The sequence below is a fragment of the Anastrepha ludens genome, chromosome 6 (assembly GCF_028408465.1).
Source record: "Anastrepha ludens isolate Willacy chromosome 6, idAnaLude1.1, whole genome shotgun sequence".
Classification (NCBI taxonomy): domain Eukaryota; kingdom Metazoa; phylum Arthropoda; class Insecta; order Diptera; family Tephritidae; genus Anastrepha; species Anastrepha ludens.
This window is the reverse complement of record NC_071502.1, coordinates 5320731-5340522: the sequence shown is the minus strand read 5'-3', so window position 1 is coordinate 5340522 and position 19792 is coordinate 5320731. Positions and strand designations below refer to the sequence as shown.

General features: G+C 35.8%; 1 protein-coding gene across 6 annotated transcripts in view; it reads left to right on the top strand.

Moving 5' to 3' along the window:
* Positions 1 to 19792, top strand: part of LOC128868755 (semaphorin-2A) — a 219877-nt gene that overhangs the window by 117257 nt on the left and 82828 nt on the right. For all 6 annotated transcript variants that reach the window (XM_054111224.1, XM_054111221.1, XM_054111219.1 and 3 more), the window contains exons 4-5: positions 4212 to 4299; positions 4559 to 4610. In XM_054111224.1, the coding sequence (XP_053967199.1) occupies positions 4212 to 4299; positions 4559 to 4610 (140 nt within the window). The remainder of the gene's footprint in view (positions 1 to 4211; positions 4300 to 4558; positions 4611 to 19792) is intronic.

Genomic DNA, 19792 nt, shown 5'->3' with positions numbered 1-19792 from the left:
TCAAATTCAGAATTGATGATGTTTCTTTCTTAGCTCGCAGGAATTATGTGCGTGTAAAGTGTAAAAATTAAAAACCGCGAAGGAATTTTTTATTTTAATTAGGTTTTTAAAAGTATTTATTACTATCATATTTGAAATATAAATTTATTTATTTATAATAAGTCAGTTTTAAAAGATGTTTGATTGGTAAAGAGTTACCGAAACTATTTTAACGCCAGAAGGTGATTCGCTTGGTGCCCTTATTTTAGCTATTTAAGGATATGTTTAAACTTCCGCAGAAGCTGTCGTTTTTCCGTTCGATTCCAATTATCGGCGAACTGTAACTGAGCGCACACTTTCTTAAATTTAATCTCTCCTAGCTCAAATCTTAAAAAATATTTTTATACGCAGAAATAAGAATAAAAAATAAAATTATTCTTTCTCATTTTTTTTTTTTTTTGATGTCGTTATTTTTTTCTTCTCCAAATTTTTTTAATCTGGAAATCCACCGTTGAACACCTTTGGTAAGCAGTTTCGAGTATATCATTTACCAGTCACTGTATGAGAGAAGATTCTAACGAAATAACAGCAACTACTTTTGCTCTGGTGAAGTACACCAAGGCCATCACGTTTGTTGCTGGCATTTGTTGCCTGACTTTCACAAGTGGACTTGCTTTTTCGGGCTCCATATTATGCACTGCTGTTTGATTTCCGGGTCATGCTTGAAAAACCACACTTCGTGACCTGTTACTATCATATTAAAGTTGCTTGTCTCTCCACTTTCCATTTTTCTTTAAAAATATTGAGCAAAATTTACTTTAGTTGACTTTCTTTCAAAATTCGTGGAACCCATCTAGCAAGTTTCTTTGTGTATTACGAACCATTATGCAATATTTCCGATACTACCATAGCAGTCAAGTTCAATCCACTTCATTTAATTTCCTGTGTCATTGGTGGACCTCCATCAATTCGCTTCAGCAGAGCCACATTTCTCTCACCGATCGATTATTTTGACCATTCTTCTCGACGTTCATCCTACACAGAAAAATATCTAGTTTGAAATCTTTTATACCACTTACAAATAGTCTTGAGATAGAGTGTCCATTTTATGCGCAGTTTGGAATTCATTGTAAATTTCTACAGGCTTGTGCTGACGTCGAAAGCCGTAAAGCGTTGAGTAACGTACTTCCTGCTGCGTTGCTGGCGGAATTTCTGATGGCATTACATCAATTATTTTCCGTTTTCTAGTCTCTATGCTAACCAATTTTTCTGAAATTTTAAATGAAACATCATAAGACTAGAACAAAAATAATGGCATTTTAAAATTGTTTATAATAATTAAAAACAAAATCCACTTACGGAACTTTTGTTAGACCCCCGGATTGCATAATTCGTGATGCTTTTGGTGGAAAATCTGCCGAACGAGTCGACAATTCAAAGGTTGGTAAAAAAATTTCAAAAAACAAGTTTTGTTGGGGATAGAAAAAGGACAGACCAAAAACTGGACGTTCTGTTGAGAATATTGCTGCTGCTGCGCAAAAGTGTTGCCGAATAATTTTCAACATCGATATCTCGACGTTGTCGAAAATGAGGCATTCATAAACCGACTGTTTGACGGATTTTACTTGTAGATCTGCTCGTGGTGGACATTTACATGATGCATTTTTCAGATAAGAGTCAAATAGTGGAACCAAAAGGAATCTCAATTTATACAGGTTTTATTTTAAGGGGATCATCACTGCGATTTAAAAAAAAAATCGATTTCTTTTTGCATTTTCTTAAAGTAGATATATTCAAAAATATGTAAAAAAATGTTAACTTATAATCTTGAAAAATGACGAAGTTATACCCAATACAATAAGTGCAGGTAGTGAGTTACAACGGCCAATGAAAACTTTAAAAGCATTTTTCTCAAAACGACTTTTCTGAACACAGTGGCCTCAAGTTCTCGAAGACTTATGAACCGATTTTAATTTTTTGTTTTTTTTTTTAATTTTTGTTCATGTATTGGCTACAGTCGTACATAGCCGTTTTTAAAAATTCCAAAAATTAATATTTTTTAAGCCTTTCGAAAACAAAAAAAAAGGGTAAAAGCCCAACTCATTTTTCAAACCTGCACCATTTTCTAAAAAAAAAAACAAAAATGAAAAAACCCGTCACGTACCACGATAGCCATTGATGTATAGATTAAGATTTTTTTGGTTTTTTCGCTTTCAGATGATTTTTTACGCTGTATTGTAGCCACCAGGGGGCACCACTTTTTTATGACGTCATTGCATAAATATTAATAGTAATTTTTAATATTCTTTAATAAAAATTTGTGTGAGTATAGTTGAATATTTGTTAAATAAATTGTAATTTGTCCAATCCTCAAATAATTATCCCTACTTATAAAAAAAAATCATGAAAATTACTTAATTTGGTGTGGTGTTCCCCCTTACAACAACATCTAGATGCATTTTTTTAAGGCCCACTATATATAAATATTCATATCCTGCAAAAAATATGTCATCACTTATTGATCATTCATTCGCTGTTATACAATTAGAATTCACAGGCAGGTGCCAAACCCCAGCGACAGTTAGCTGCTTAGTGTGTAACCTTCTCTTTCGCCTGCAAAGGCTCTCCTGCTCTGAAACTAAATGAGCAAATCAAGTCAACAGGAAAGTCATACAGAATACTTAAGGACCTTTATTTATTATATTTACACGATCTCCAATATTATTTAAACATTATTTAAAATAAATATATTTTTGTTTTTTTTTACTGTCAAAAGTTTTTGAAAATTGTGATAATTTGTGCTTTAGGGCCGAAATCTGCTTCATATTGTAATTCACTTTTCTGTCACTGTTGAAACCTTAATTGCGACTGCTTTAAAGATTTAAAAATTATTATTAATTAGGTAGGGTAAGTAGGTAAGGTGGCTGCCAATATGAAATACTCAGACCTGTCGTAGGTGCGTTGTGATACGAATGGAACTTTTTTCTTACACTATGGCACCCCTTTTAAACCGTCCTGCGGCCTTTATAAACGAGCTTAGCTTCGTTAGTCTGAGATGCGCTATAACCGCTACATCTGTTAAAACTGCACTACCAGGCGTTTAAAGACTTCTTCTAGCTAATCTTTCACACTCACAAAGGAGGTGTCCACCAGCTTCCTCCTCTTCGGTATTGCAGCAGCTTCTACAATAATCTTAGTAAGCAACTCCCAGCCTTCTGGCATGGTGACCTATTAGACAATGACCGGTGAATGCACTAAAAAGTTCTTGTATCCTCTCTGCTGAGTTGTAGCAGGCATTTTGAACGACTACTGTTAAGTTTAAGGGGTTATATACCTTGTGGTCCGGTGAAATTAGCGAAAGTTGGGTTTTTTTTAAAGATATGTAGCAATAATTTTATTGTATAAAAGTTTTTATTATTGGATATTACAATGTTTAAAGAAAAAAAAAAAGGCTTTGTTTGTGTAAAAATATTTAAAAATGGCGGAGTTATGGCGTTTTCCCCCAAGACCCTTTTTTTGGAAGAGGCTTGCGGTGGACGCGATTCAAGTCCACCAAGTCAACTGAAATCAAAAAATCGAAAAGATTTCATTAGTATAGGGTTATATCTTCTTAGTGAACGATCAATATATTAAATATTTTGATTTTTGTGAAAATAGGAACATGTTTTTAAAAAACTCCACTTCTACAGTCCTAAAATTGGCATTAAAAAATTCATATCTGCAAAATAAAAATTTATACATAAAAAGTTGATCGTTCACTAAGAGGCGACATCAATTACGAACAATTTAAAAAAAAAATTATAAAAATCGGTTGAATACTTTTTTTGCAATCGCGTCCACCGCAAAAGCATTTTTGGAAAAACACGTTTTTGAGATAGTCGCGTTTAAAGTTTCAAGCGCCGCATGAGGCCGTACGCTCAGGACGTGACGACGCACAATTTAAAACGCTGTAACTTTCGATCTATTGCTCAGATCTCTATGAAATTTTTGGAAAATGTTCTCAAGGGATTGTACTTTACGATAAAGAAATAAAATTTATTTTGATTTTTTTGAAAAACACAAGGTATATAACCCCTTAATATAATTATTTTATAAAGTTATATTATTACATTTAAAAATAATTATTAACAGCACTGAAATACCTCATTAAAATTTATTAATATAAAAAATATTTTGATTCTATTGAACTTCATTCTCAATATATTTTTTTTTATTATTATTTATTTTTTCAGATCATGTACGCGAATTCAACTGCGGCAAATTATACTATCGCACTTTCCACATGGATGAAGAGAGGGACTCACTCTACGTGGGCGCTATGTAAGTGAACCATAAAAAAATTAATAAATGAAAATAACAAATACTTCAAAAAAATACTCCGCCCATATAAATTGTCGCTGCTGTGCTTGATCTTGATTTATTTATTTTATTTTTAAGGAATCTTTTTATTTTGCCAATGCAAAAGCAACAGTTAGCTACTCGCTTATGCAACAGCAATCCCAAAAAGCCCAATAGCGACCACAATGGCGGCGATTTATTGGCTTTTATCGATATTAACTGATTTTTATGTCTCCCGCAGGGATCGCGTATTTCGTTTGAGCCTGAAAAATATTTCGTCCTCGCAATGCGATGTAAGTACCATACAATACGAGAGCAAATAAAACAAAAACAAAACATATTACTACACATACTAACAACATATTTAAAAGTATTTTTTTTATTTCTAAAAAAAACAAAAAAAAAAATTATGTAATACCAATGACTGAGCAGAACAGAAGGAGCGGCATAAAAACTATAAAAGTATAAAATATGACCGTGGCGACCCTTTTGCGAAGCTTAAAGCCATAATTAAAAATTGATAAATGCTCTTAGCTGGTATTCCTAAATGTATGCAATGCTTTTGGCGCTTTGAGCCATGAGCTTAGCGGGCTAGAGGCATCAGCACAAAGCTGATTTCGCAAAAGTTCAAAGCTGAAATAAAAAATATGCCAGCAAATGATCCAACTCACTTGTGGCTACTAATACGCCTGGAAATATGCAATTGTTTTTGTATATTTATTAGAATAATTCTAAAAAAGTAAGTTCAGCTACGCTTGAGTTCTGTGTGAGTAGAGTGGGGAGTATGGAGAGGTAATGAGGTTGAGGTTAAGTTTGATGTCGCGCCGTTGACGTAAGCGCTAGAGATTTATGAACATCCGCCTAAATTTTCCCGCAAGCAAAAAAATGACGTAGACAAACAAAAAAAGGCAAGCGAATAAAAAAACACACACAACTAAAACCAAAATAATATAAAAAAGTGAAATAAAACAAAAAAAAAAAAACAAAAACGTATGCAATAAACTCGAAACAAAATTATATACATTTTTAATGAAAATGCGTCCCAAGCGATACAAGCGACCACAAATTCAAAATGTTATGAGAGCACAGGAAAACAAAAAAACAATTGAATGCACAAATACATGCGCAGAATTACATACTTTCCCATGTACTTCTATTTATTGGCTTTCAGCTTATGCCCTGCCACAATGTAGCTGCTGTTGGTGAATTATTTTTGTTTTGGCTTTTTGTTAGTCGGCATTGTATTTGCAATAGTTGTGCTCGTAAAGTGCGCTGTTAGGTTGCTGCTCTCATCTTTGAAAAGACGCAAGCAGGGAATTCGAGCATAGCAAATACTGGCAAGTGTATGAAATGTATTAAGCTGCGAGACACAAAGTTGTCGGCTTACACCTTGACATCATTTTTCACAACTCAGGGAATAAACGTGAAACAAAATACTGGCATTTTTGTCGTAGGCATTTGGAAGGTCAGTAAGAAATTTGAATAAAGATTAAGAGCAGTTATGCGAGCTTTTAAAATAGTGATCACTAGTAATGATTTTTCCCCCCTTAAACACTCCACTTAGGAGCAGAGGGCCTCAACAGGGCTTCACCATCTGATATGATTTGGTGCTGTTGTTTTTGCGCTATCCCACGTAATGTTGCCTGCGGCTAACTCACGCTAAATCGAACTTCTCTCAACTTTGCGCTCTACTATCATAGGAACTCCAGTCTACCACCATTTCACTTAAGTAATCTGGTGGTCTTCTGAGGTTGTGGCCATCCACTGCCTTTTTCTGCATTTTATCTGCCGCGAGATGGACTCTTCATCGGTGAGATTCCACAGTGCGGCATTACTGATTGTTTGTGGTCAAAATATGCTGCAAGTGATGCATAAGCATTTGTTTATAAGCGTCTGTAGTCTCTGTGTGTTGTTTTTTGAGACCAGCTATATTTCACTTCCATCCAGCAATGTTGACTTAACGCAATACTCGAAGCTTCTTCCGCCTGCCAATGTGTGAGCCTATCCAAACTGAGTAAAGTCGAGTGAACACCGTCCTTGCGTTACTCAGTCTGAAGTTGTGGTGTTCTTCGGCAACGCTGTGTGGTGTGATTATTGTTATAGTATACCCTAACTAACAAGATTAGTGACACCAAAGCACTACCACTGTCAGTTACTTTTTTTCAGCATAGTTTTCTATGAAAATTTTTATTTTTTAAATAAGTAAATAATTGAAAGTTAAAAAGAGTCTATTTACTATAAGAAATAGAAGGCTAAATATGCACACCAGTCTCTTGTGGAATAGCGCCAGTAAAGCAAAACATTCTATCCCGATCTTGTTGCCCACGACAGTCAGCTCTACGTTCCCGGAACGGATTTATATTCGACCAAGGAATACCACTGCAGCAGCAATCCCCAAATATTTATGGAGAATGTTTATACTGTTACAACAACAACAACCAAACATTTTTCATTCGCACTCGCTCAAATTTGTAGCTTTTGAATGCGAATGGCCTTGTTTCTCCGGGAGCTAATAAAATTCGAAGTTAATAAATGGTACACTATTTCCTCTCTAAAAAGGTTAAAAGACAAAATTAGATTAGTCCAGCGAAAAAAAATAAAAATTGTGTGCATATCCTTTCTTATCAGGATAATTTAATAAACTTATATTACATAGATTACAGATACTTTTCTAAGCGAGTCATCAATAAAAAGAAAAAATCAATCAGAAGGGATGCATATCTAAAATAACAAAAAAAAAACAGAATTGTATTCAAAAAATGTCTGTCAAATTAAACTAAATTATTTCTCAAATATTTTTCTCAAATAAACCTTTTAAAAAGAACCTGTTCGTATATGAGGCAAAATGGGTCCAGCGCACTCTCTTAAAAGCTCGGCTGGTTTCCCAGATACATAAAATAAGTAAATAATTGGCACGTACTCTTCTATTAGGTATTTGACTGAATCCCTGCCCCTATTTGTGGCGAGCGTCTTGATGTTGTTCCATAAATGGATGGCCCTACAGTTTCAAACCGACTCCGAACGGCGAATGGTTTTTACGAGGAGCTTTTTCATGGCAGAAACACACTAAACCGCCTGCCGAGGAGCGACCGCTATTAGGCTTTCACATACAACTTTTTCTATCATTTTGCTGTTTCATGCACGGAGTTTCGAACCTACGCATTCCCGATTGGTAGTCACGCACCAATCTATTCGACTATGACAGTCGAGACGGTCATCAATATCATTGTTGGCTGGACAACCCTGGTTAGGTCTTCGCCTGCTGGAGACACATAGTTGTTTAAAATGTTGTTATTTTTTTTGGTTTTTTTGTGCAAATCGTTGATTTTTAAGTAAATTATTTGTCAGCCTTAGAGCAAACGGAACAAATGTGTTTTATAGGATTTTTTTTCGTAGAAATTTTGTTTAATAATTCGAAAAATTCGAAAATTCGACTTCTCGAAATTTTTTTGTTAGAAATATTTTTTGTGGAATTTTTTTAAATATTATTTTTGATAGCTTGAGCTGAAGGCTGGCATTTAAATAAAAGACACAAATTTTTATTGATATACAATATTTATTGGCTCCAACGATATTCCGGTTTCAATCTGAAGTCATCTTCATTGCTTGTTTCATTCAAATTCCGGCTTTGAGTTCTTCTTATTGAAATTAAGTCTAACGGCCAACAACAAAATAAACAATAAAATGTTAACCATTTTTTTCTTCTAGTTTTTTATAATATTTTTCAAATTTTTTTTTTCTTTTTAATATTTTTTTTAACTTAGAAATTTTTTTTTTCGGAATTTTTTTTTATATATTATTTTTAAAATGTGTTTTTTTTTTTTTTGGTTTTGAGTTGTAAATAAAATATTTTTCAGCCTAAGACATAACTGACCACATGTTTCTTATATGATATTTGTTGTATAAGAAATTAAAGAAAAATCTAAATATTTTTAGGTTTGAAATCGTTTTGCAATTTTTTTTAAATTTTGTTTTTGATAGCTTGAGCTGAAGGCTGGCATTAAAAAAAACACATTTATTTTGTTCCATTTAGTTGGTCTTTTGATATTCCGAAGTCATCTTCATTATATGTTTTAATAAATTCCATCTTTGAGCCCAACTTATCGAAAATAAGTTTAAGAAAACAAACAATAAAATATTATTAAAAAAATATTGATTGTTTAATTTTTAAACTTTTTTTCTAAATAATTTTTTTTTTTTATTTGTTGTGCTTTTTTTTAAATTTAGACATTTTTGATTTTTCGTTTTTCATAAAGCTCAAATAAGAATTATTTTGTTTTACATTCAGACCAAAATTTTTAAGGAATTTGAATCTTGTGCTCAGTCTTTTTTTTAAATTTATTATTTGTTTTCAAAATCAGACATTCTTGGTCTTTCTCCAACTTCCGACATTTTTAATAATTTTGTTTTTGATTCCGCTCAAATGAAAGATTTTTTCGTTTAAATTGATACCAAACTTTTGCTGGAGATATAAAGTTTCATGATCGAATTTTGATCTTCAGCTCAGACTTCCGCCATGGCGCAGTACAGATGATCAACGTACAGTTATTAAACCAATGAAAAAAATTTGCATTATACAGGAGAGCGTGCAACACCCGAAATTTGCTCAAAATTAGGCGAAAAAGGGCCGGTACACTTGACGTGTTTTGTCTCAATTTTCAATATTATTTTAGTCTCAAAATTATTAAACACTTTAGAAACCTTTTCCAGTTCACTTCGATAGAGTCTCTCATAAGACACTAATAATTCAGCGCTAACTAAACTATTTTTTTTGTTTGCAATGGTGTAAGTCGTATCTAAGCAATAGGTGGTGTGTTGTCTCTATTGACGGCGGATCATCTGAAGCCTTCCGAACAATGTTCGACGTCCCTCAGGGTAGTATTCAAGGTCCGCTCGCTATTGTTCGCTAACGACATTAGCTCTTGCCTTTCATATGCCAATGTTTTCACGATGTAAATGAAATACGTAATGCTTGCATGCCACTTACTCAATATCGCGTTTTATTTTTGGAAGCTTCCATAGTAATGTTAACCATGTCCTACAGACTACGGATCAACTAAAATGCCTTGTTTTTATTTTTGATACGAAATGTACATTCAGTAATCACACAAATTTTCAGCTGTTTTTCAAAATTTACAACTATTCTACCATCTGCCTTCTGCAGTAAGAACTACCTTTAGGGATATGTGCCATTTGAGATTCTAAAAAGCATTTCAGTACCATATCAACATAATTGCATTTTTCCTTGCTAAAAATTCTCATTTTGGCACAACGTCCATTTTAGGCAAAGCCATAATGTTGCCAAAACTACACAAAATGATTGTGAAAAGACCTTGAGTTGATGCGCCTTAGTGCTCATAAAAAATTTAAAAGCAAAATAGGGTTTTACACGTTTTTAAACTCCCCACAGCTTCATAATTTTCCATAACCACACTAATACATTGCTAAAAATGTGAGCATAAACGCAACTTCACTAAAGTAGAGTAAGCAAAAATGCGGTGTAGAGGGAAGTGAGTAGAGGTTGACTACTCAGCAGCAGCATTCGGCGGATGGTATAACGTAGGCTTTGGCTTAACGGTAATACTCAGTTTGTACCCAAGAATGATAGAAAGAAGATTGCGCCCATCAGAGCGTACTTGACGTCACGTTTGCTGAGTTGTGCAGTATTGCCAACCATTTGCTCTTCCCAATAAATTTAGTGCTTTTTTATACCCAAAATGCAAAAATTTTCAAGTTTCGTGTTTGTTTCTTTTTTTTACAATAATTTAAAGCTACCGAAACTTTAAGTTAAAAAACAAACTATATTATTAAACAAAATAATGTTAAAAAAGGTCACTCTGAGAAGATTTTAGTGCTAATGAAAATTTTTTACTCTTATAAAATTTGATAATTTGAAAGTGCAAATTTAATTTTTGGCTCCATTTAAGGTTATGCAAAAATATTAAATGCCCCTCTCTCAACTCTTCTTAAGATTGAAAACCTTTTTACACATTCATTTTAAAAAGCCTTTGAATTTATTGAATGCGAATTAAAACCATAGAGGTGTAATCGTTTCTTCCGGTCATCAATCCTTAGTGAGACATAGGGCATTAAGAGTTATATTCTTTGTAAAAATAAACAGGAAAATACCAGAAAATACTAAAGAAACCATACTGACATTTTTACAAAAAGAGTACCTTATCTAGTTACATAACTTCAAATATACCAAAAAAGTCGTTCCCTTAACAAAAGAGTCTCACTTAACAAAAAAACCTCATAAATTAAGTTGTACATAAGCATAACACATTTATTTAAAAAAACGCACATTTTAAAGACAATTTGTCACGCATACAAAGTTCTTTAAGTGATTCAATAAAAATTTGTTGGGTTATTTTCTTTCAATGGGTATTTTAGTGCGTTTTTATATCCAAAGCTAGGCAACACTGCAGTAGCGAGAGAGAGATTTGACTGCCGAAAGCAGAAGAACACCAACAACACCTGCAATCGCGGGCAATGCCACCAGATGTTAAAAAAAAGTAAAGCTAAATAAAACTGAGTGAATTATTTAAATAATTATTAAAAAATGTATATTTTACAAAATTATAAACATGATATTTTAATTAGAACAGCTAGTAAAATGTTATGAAGAAAGAACTAAAACTCCGAGACTAAATAACAAAAAAAAAAATGCTAAATCAAGTTACGAAAATGGTAATCTGGCCATACTGGAGCTAAAATCACGTAAATAGTTGTCAAATTCGCTGAGCTCAAAGTAACGGGACCACGATAGGCGCCATCTCATTATTCTTTCCATCATGGTTTGTACCTACTTTTTTATGTCCCTTAGCGTACTCACAGAAACACATTTAGTGCCAGAGCAAAGCTGGAGGCTAAATTAGAGGCAGAGTGAAAGCAATGGCGCACTCTGCTTTGTTACGCTCTGAATATTCTACGCCAGCATTAAATCTACTCCGATTGAGATGCAACACCCACCAAATTCTGTCTTTCAACACACGCAATGTTTGCTTATACAGGCAGGTGACTACATATGTGGCACCTACTTACATACATACGAGTATAACATATTTTAGCTTAGTCGAACACTTACGGACATGGTTGGTATTTCAACCAAATTTATTCGAAGAAGAAAAGGGAAGTGAATTAAATAGCGAAATAGGCTGTCAATTTATTTAAAGTCCTAAATGCATGGAGCAAATTCCGGTAAAGTATGCAATTAGGCTCAACCTTTCAAATGCATATTAAAATTTTTTGTTTGTAGGCTTGAGCATAAGAAATATATTAGTAAACTGGAAAACATTCCAAAATTTTTTAATAATTTTAAGATTTAAGATATTCGGTATGTTACACAAATTTTTTCCATTCCTGCACGTTGATCATTTGAACTGCGTCATGGCGGAAGACTGAGCTCGAGATCAAAATTCCATCATGCAAATTTCTCTCTCCAGAAGAGTTTGGTATCAATTTAAAGGGAAAAATCATTCATTTGAGCGGAATGAAAACAAAAAGAGGTTAGAAATGCAAACTTTGTAAACTAGAAATATTAAAAAAAAATCCAAAATGCCCAAGTTGTATAAAAAAATTATTTAAAAAATAGTGTAATTTTTATTTAGTTTTTGACCATTAAATTGTAATGATTATTTTCAATAGGGGAAGCTCAAAGTTGGAATTTAAATAAAACATATAAAGCAGATGAGTTCAGATTGAAACCGGAATATCGACCGACCAAAAAAAAATTCAATTCGTGTGTTACATTTAAATGCCGGCCTGCAGCTCAAGTTATAAGAAATATTATAAGATTTTTGAAGTGGAACTTCTTAGGCGTCGATGGACGAGCGAGAATGGAGAGTAAAATTTCAAGGCCATGCAACGTTTTGGGCATTTTCGTTCCGCGAGAGAAAAAAAAGATATAACATAGAGTGAAAGGAGAGAGAGAGAGCTATACTTTATATATATCTTAGATAAACTTTAGGCTATTTTTCCTGAGTTTTTCCTTGTGGTTGCTAATTTCTAGTGAGAAATAACACTGCCTACTTTTTGGCGCTTGTTTGTTGTTGCAAACTTGCAGGAAATATAATTTTGGTGCCTACTGTTTGGGTCGTTTTTTAGTCCCAATTTTTTGGGTTTTTTTGTGCCTACTTCTTGGCGCTTATTTCCGTTTCCTGGCTAGTGCTTGTGCGTACTTTAAAGTGCTATCCATTCCGGCGTAGGATTTATTGGTATTGCCTTGGGGTAATTTGTGCCGTTGCTGCGGTCCTGGAATCGCTGCGTTTGTGCAGGCGATAAACGCCCGGAGTAAGGCGCTTTGTTGCCACGGTTTGTGTCCGGCGTTTACCTACACCGGTTGACCCCCTCTCCGTTTTTTGTAATTTTTGTTTATTCATATGCTCTGCAAATGGTGTGAATTTATTTAGCGATATATTCTTCCTTTCTCTCTCTCTCTCAATCTCTCTCGGATCTCTCCCTCTTTCAAGTTTCTCTTACTACGCTACACGCAATTTTTTTTTAGATATTTGTTACCAACTTTTGCTTAAATAAGGGAATATTTCATTGTTACTTTTTCAATACTTACAACAAAAAGAAACATTTCAAAAAGTATAGTTCAAGCTACAAAAACCAAATTACTTTAGGTTTCTAGCTGTGTAGAAAATTTATAAAATTTTCAACAAGTTTTCATCAAAAAACTTTTTACATATATTAGAATTTTCAGAGAAATCATAAATACGCAGATTTGTATCTCGTCAAATTTCGGTGTAATATTTTGCAAATTTAATGTCACTCGGAGGAGTTCTGGAGAAAATTTTACAGGTATCTGTGCCTTTAATTTAAGTTTTTTTCAATGCATTACTCACAACAACTTCTGGGATTGATTTCAACAAAGTACCGTTCAAATCTTCCCAAGCTTTTTTAATGGCCAATTTGAACTCTAATACAGTCTTATTCTGGTGCCCTTGCGATTCCTTCCATAAATTTTGCGCAACATGTACTCTCCAAGGCTCTCCACCACAATCAAATCGTGACTGCATCAAAGCTTCATAAGCGGTATGTTGTGCTCTTTAAACTATTTCAATAATTCTTTGGAATCGCAAATGGCGACATTTTCTTCTTGGAAATCGCTGTCTTCATTAATTTGTACATCCAAAAATGAGATGAGAGTTTTTGTAGATTTTAAGAAATTTTACAAATATCTGCTTTTCCTCATGCTTAAAATGCCGCCCACACCGAGAGGTTTCCACCACTAAAATTTCTTTTTGACGTACTATAAGTACATCATTGTTACGCAAATCGTATCAATAACAATTGCATGAGTCTGCGTTGAATTTTTTTTTTCATCGGAGAACACAACATTGTCCCACCCAGTTTCCCACTGCATGTTTGTTTTGAGCGAAGCTTTTTTTTTCTTTTTTTTTTTTTATCCGAAGGGGGAATCTTACATAGATACTTGACAGTATGATGGTATAGACGGCATGCACGATTCATACTGATCGCTAAGGGTGCACCTCATTCAAGACCACGCACAGTCAGTATTTCTACTAAACTGGACTTGCACCTACGTACTAAACCCTAACTCCGACCTCTGTAGCTTTAGTTTGTCCTGCGGTACAGCCGTTGAAGCATTGCATCGCAGGGCCAAGCTAGCCATTATGGCTCTTCATTTATATTGCTCTCTCCGTCTACCCTTCATTACGTCTTTGTCTTCTTTGTTTACTGCGCTCCCATTCCTATTTCCGCAGTTTCTGTAACGCATTCGCGGACCATTGAGACAGATGAGGCATCTTGGTCCACACCAACTTCGATTGCAGCATGTGATTTGCAATGTTGCCCGGGTTTATTCTTTCTTTTATGATTTCTTCAATGGACATTCTTTCAGATGCGTACCTCGGACAGGAGAACAAGATGTATTTCACGTTCTCACTACCGTTGCCGCAGAAAGGGCAGTCTGCTGCGTCCTCGTGGCCGAGTCTTTGAAAATACTCTCTATAGCATCCATGCCCCGTCAGGAACTGTGTGAGGTAGTAACCTGTGTCACCATGTCCTCTCTCAACCCAAGCCTGCACGCTTCTGATAAGCTTATGCGTCCACCTCCCTTTTGTCGCTAGGTCCCACCGATTTTGCCACTCAATTATGTTCCTCCGTCTTTCTTCCTTACGCTCTTCCGCCGTTAGTCGCCTGTTTAGGCTTTTGGCTTTCTCGTAAACTCTACCCAGTTCAGAGGCCATTATATCTGGTGGCATAATACCCGATATTACAAATACTGCTTCAAATGACACTGTCCTGAAAGCACAGGCAACTCTAAGGGCACTGCAGATGCTCTGAATCTGAGGGATTGTTTTGGCGACTATGGTCAACGCAATGTCGTCTGCGTATCCTCTTATTTGCACTTCTGTCGGCATTGGAAGTTGCAATACCCCATCAGTACATTCCATAAGATCGGGCCCAGTACAGATCACTGCAGTACTCCGCCCGACACTGCATATCTGTTAGGACCTTCATCTTTATCGTATAGAAGTACTCTTTCCGAGCGAAGTCTAAACGCGTTTGTCTGTGATGCGTTTCCAACACAAGCTTGCATACCAGGTTTTTTCATTTTACGTAACTTGTGTTGCGTAAAATGTATTCATTGTGCCTGATTGCCACTGGAAGACCCAGCTTCTCCTTTACTTGAATCGAATTTGAAAAACTTTTCGTGGCTTCCCTTTTAATGTGGTTTATATGGCACTAAGTCGTCTTTATGCTATTTAGCCTTTCTCACGTCATAATTTGTGAGCGCACCACTGCCTCTGATCTTCAGATTATTCATCCCGTCTCTCGATTTAATTTGCCCTCTTTATGCTAAAGGTTGATTTTGAACTTTTCAGAATCACTATGATATTTTCCCTCTGGCGCTTTTAATGTTCAAGTATTGTAAAAAATTTAAAAAAGCCATAAATCAAATTTGAACCAATGTGTGCCGCTTCACAAAATTTTAAATTTACGATTTTTCACTAAGAGTTTCCTAATTCACAACAGTAAAGCATAAAACGTTTATATGAAAATTATTCTGGAATAAATTAATCAGAAATAACCTAAACAATAATGGTCTTCAGTATCTCGGGCAGGTAAGAAAATTTTCACGTGGTCGTGAAATTTGAAAAGGTCGAGCCAAGGGGCACCAGGAGATTTGGTGGCTCCTGAAACACTCAGGCTAAAAAGCCCATTGTATTTAGAGCTCTGGAAAGAGGGTAGATTGTCAAGAGGAAAAGAAGAAAAGTATCAGAGAAAGAGATAGGAAAGAGTAGAGACAGAGATAGTTAGTCCGGTGAGAATTTTCCAGATTCTTGGCAAATCTGTAGATATCCTCCAGTTGGAGAAAACGAATTTTACTCATTCTCACTACATCGGAACCCAAAACTCGTGGCCTTGCTCTAGCAAAGGCAGGACACACACAGAGAAAGTGCTCAGTGCTATCCGCCTCTCTCAAGCACGACAGACACTTTAGGTTCTCAATGATTCCAATGGTGGTCATATGCTGACCCCATGGGTTGTGTCCTGTAATAATACCGACCATCAACCGAATGTCTTTTCTTCCACGTTTTAGTAGAAAGTTTGACAGTTTTCTGTTCGAACTTGTCACAAAACACTTTGCAGTTATGCAGCGCTCCAGACCGGACCGTCGCTCTTTATGTAGATTGCATACATAATCGCTGATCCTTTCATGCGGGTTAGTGTTGGATTAACCTTTTCATGGTTTATTGATTCCAAATATCTCTCATTCATTATATCCCTGTACTTTTCTTGCCATACCGAGTAAGTCTGTTCCACTCTATACCTTCGACATCCACTACTCAGCGCGCAATAAGAACTTTTTTGGAGGTCCTAAATTGGGACTTTGAGAAAGTAACTCACACACATCCGCAGTGCCTCTCACAACCCACATCAAATGCGGGAGTTTCTGCTTTGGCAGTAAATGTGAAGTGTTTAATAATACATGGCTGTGGTTTCGTGCGTGACACAACGCAACTAAATATATCTCACATGCACGCATTACATACATACATACATATGTGTGTGTGTTTGTTTTTCGCAAATGCGTAAGTGCATCCCCTGAGCGGCGGTGAACACTTTATGAATCTCGCAACACACCTGCCATCAACGCCAACTAACACCACCGTCGCCACATTAGCACTTGGCCGTCAATGCCGTTAATGCGTGTGGGAGAGTAACGAGCATTTTAAGTACTTTCCAACGCTACGCAAGGCAGCACAATCTGCATGGAGTTGACGAAGAGAAACATGAGCAGCTCCATGCTCATTATGGCGCCTTACTTTGTCTTCACCTTATGTACGATGTGCATTACGTGATTTATAAATCAATTTTGTTGAAAGCTACTAATACACGCATACATCATACGAGTACGTGGCTGAATGTACGTAGTAGCTGAGCAAGCGCCATTACGCGTCTCCCCGCTGCCAAAGTCTTTCGTGCACTCTAAGTGCTTGCTAAGGTCGAACGTAGGTCGCTACGCCTAAATATATGCTGCTAAGCTCCATTCCAGCAAGAAAGTTGCAGCAGCACCGCATAAAAATATTGAAATTTTTAGATGTGTCGCCGAATACAACAACTCAACTGTGGTTACACACATGAGAATGCAGCTTAAAGCAGCTGTGTACTTGCATGCCTAAGTATGTATGCATGTATGTGTGCACACAGTGCAAACACACGCACACACAGATTACGCCAGCTATGGCAAACAAAAATGTGTGCCATTAATATGCAGTTGTGCAGCGACCGCAGCACGCGCACGCTTCCGCCAGGCATAAGCACCAAACCAAAAGTCCGCCCAATGAATAGAGAGAGGGGTAAAAAAACAAATATCTGGCAATACTCGCATATGGAGCAAACTCTTCCTACTTACGCACGTTTCAACTCATGTATGCCCATTTATGTGGATTTGTTGGTGAAAATATTTGATTTAATTTTCCTTATTATGGCACGCATTCGAACACTGCTGCTCTACTCTCTACGCTGCCTTGCTTTCATTGAAAAGTTTGCAACTGTGGCAAGTTGGTTAACTGCTGCTGCTGCTGCTTTCCGTTTGGTCGGCTGGCTGCAATGTAGTTGTTGGTTGTCCCATGGCATCTCTAATACGATTTACAGCATTTGCATGCAAATTATGTATAATTACGGTTTATTTACTCAAATTCAATTGCCGCTGATTTGCCACACACACACGCACACGCACACTCATGCATACGTACACAGTTACCTACAAATGAAATGGAATTACACGCCTTTGTGCTGGTAGGAGGGGGCCAATGCAAACCAGGCTAATTGAAAGCTTGCGGTTGGCGCAGTTGAACTAAAGTTAGTAACTACAAAATTCAATTGGTTACGCTGTTCCATAATTTCTAACGGTAAATTCAAATTTAACTTCGGCAAAAAGTATGAATAATTAACAGTTGCACAAATCTCTAAGTACTGGATTGAACTCGAAGTGGAAAAATTGTTGTGCAGTGAAATCTGCAAGCAGAATATTAAAAAAAATAATAATAAATGCAGTTGACAGCCGAGAAATTTCAGCGAAATGAAACTACGAGCATTGACAGACGGCGGCGTTAATCCGGATTTCCGGCGCAGTTAATCTGATTAAAATTGTGGTGTGAAAGACGGTTGTCACGCGGATTAGTGAACAGCTGATTTTTTTATTGGAGAGTCTTGTCAGCAAAAGATGGACCTCAGGCAACAAATACGGGTATTAAATTCCCTGATACTAAAAAATAAATGTTTTTTAATAAAATTTTAAGTTGCAATTTCTCAAACTGCTCCGAAATAGCAAAGCAATTAATGCAATTTGGAAAGTGTTCGTGCAACCTATCTCAGAAAAACAAGTCATTTGAAAAGTTTTAAGTTTTTTTCATGACGGACCGCAATCGCACATTATGGGAGTATTTACGGCGTGCGTAGAATGGGCGACGCCTAATTCAAGCAGCACATTTGGCTCATATTATACCCGATTATTAAGGGGATAGATACCTGTAAACGGTCATATTTTCCCTGATTTTCATTAAAATTATTTAAAATGAAGAAGTCAATACATTTTTTTCAAAATTGGCACACCGTTTATTTATACATTAAAATAATAAAATTTTGTTTTTTTATTTTAATCATTTAAAATGGCGGATGTACACTCAATTCTTCCAGGAAGGTTGCCGCGGGGCTTCTTAATCGGCGGGCATTGTAGCACCGGCGTCAGTGACCAGAATACAAAAAACCAAAAATTTTTTTGTTTGCCAATGCCATAATTTATGTATGAATTAAACAAAAATGGAAAAAAAATTCGCGGAATAAAATGTTTCAAAAAAAAAAAGAAAATGAGTTTTCGGGCGAATTTTCCTATTATTTTTGCTTCGAAAAAAAAACTTGTAATACATAGAAAGTAATATCAAAAAAAAGATGTGTGCAAACTTTCAGGGAGATCGGTCAATAACTTTTCAAGTTATCGAGTACGCCCATTCGGAAAATATAGTTTTCAGAAAAACGCGTCTAAAGTTTGAATACAAGAAAATTCCTCGTCTCGGTTGATGATCTATAATAAAGGGTGGTTAAGTTTCAAGGGCCGGTGTTGATTTTGAATAAAATACAATTTGTTTAGGAAATTATTATCATTTCTCTTTATTATGATAATACTAGTATGGCTCAATTACGCATGGAACAAAATATTGGCCTCGGCGGCACACCTCCATCCGATGGTCCAAATTTTCGATGATGCTGTGACATAATTGGGGTTCTATGCCGTTAATGTGCCGAATTATCTCATCCTTTAGCTCTTGAATTGTTGCTGGCTTATCGACGTATACCTTTTCTTTCAATTCAATCACATGATCTTGCCGGCCATCAAATTTTTCGCGCAAAAGAGCCATTGTTTCGTTAGCTGTGTGACAAGTGTTGAAACCACATATTGTCCACATCCATATCTTCCAATTCGGGCCATAACAAGTTCGTTATCATCTCATGATAGCGAACACTATTCACAGTAACTGCCTGACCGGCCTCATTTTGGAAAAAATACGGCCCAATGATGCCGCCGGCCCGTAAACCGCACCAAACAGTCACTCTTTGTGGGTGCATTGGTTTTTCGGCAATTAGACTTGGATTAACATTCGCCCAAATGCGGAAGTTCTGCTTATGACGAATCCACTGAGGTGAAAATGTGCCTCATCACTGAAGATGATTTTCTTCACGAAAAACGCCCGTTTTCATAATAAGCCTAAATAACTTTATCGCATTGCTTGATTGTGTATCTTTCCATAGTTCAAATTGAGATAGTCTAAAATTGAAAAATGTTAAATGAAATGCAGAAAAGAGCTTGACGTTTAGGTATGATTCACATTGGACATCGGCCCTTGAAATTTAACCACCCTTTATAAGAAATACTTAAATTTACGTTCTTAAATTTTTTTGACATATTAACATTTTATGAAAAACAAAATTTTATGGG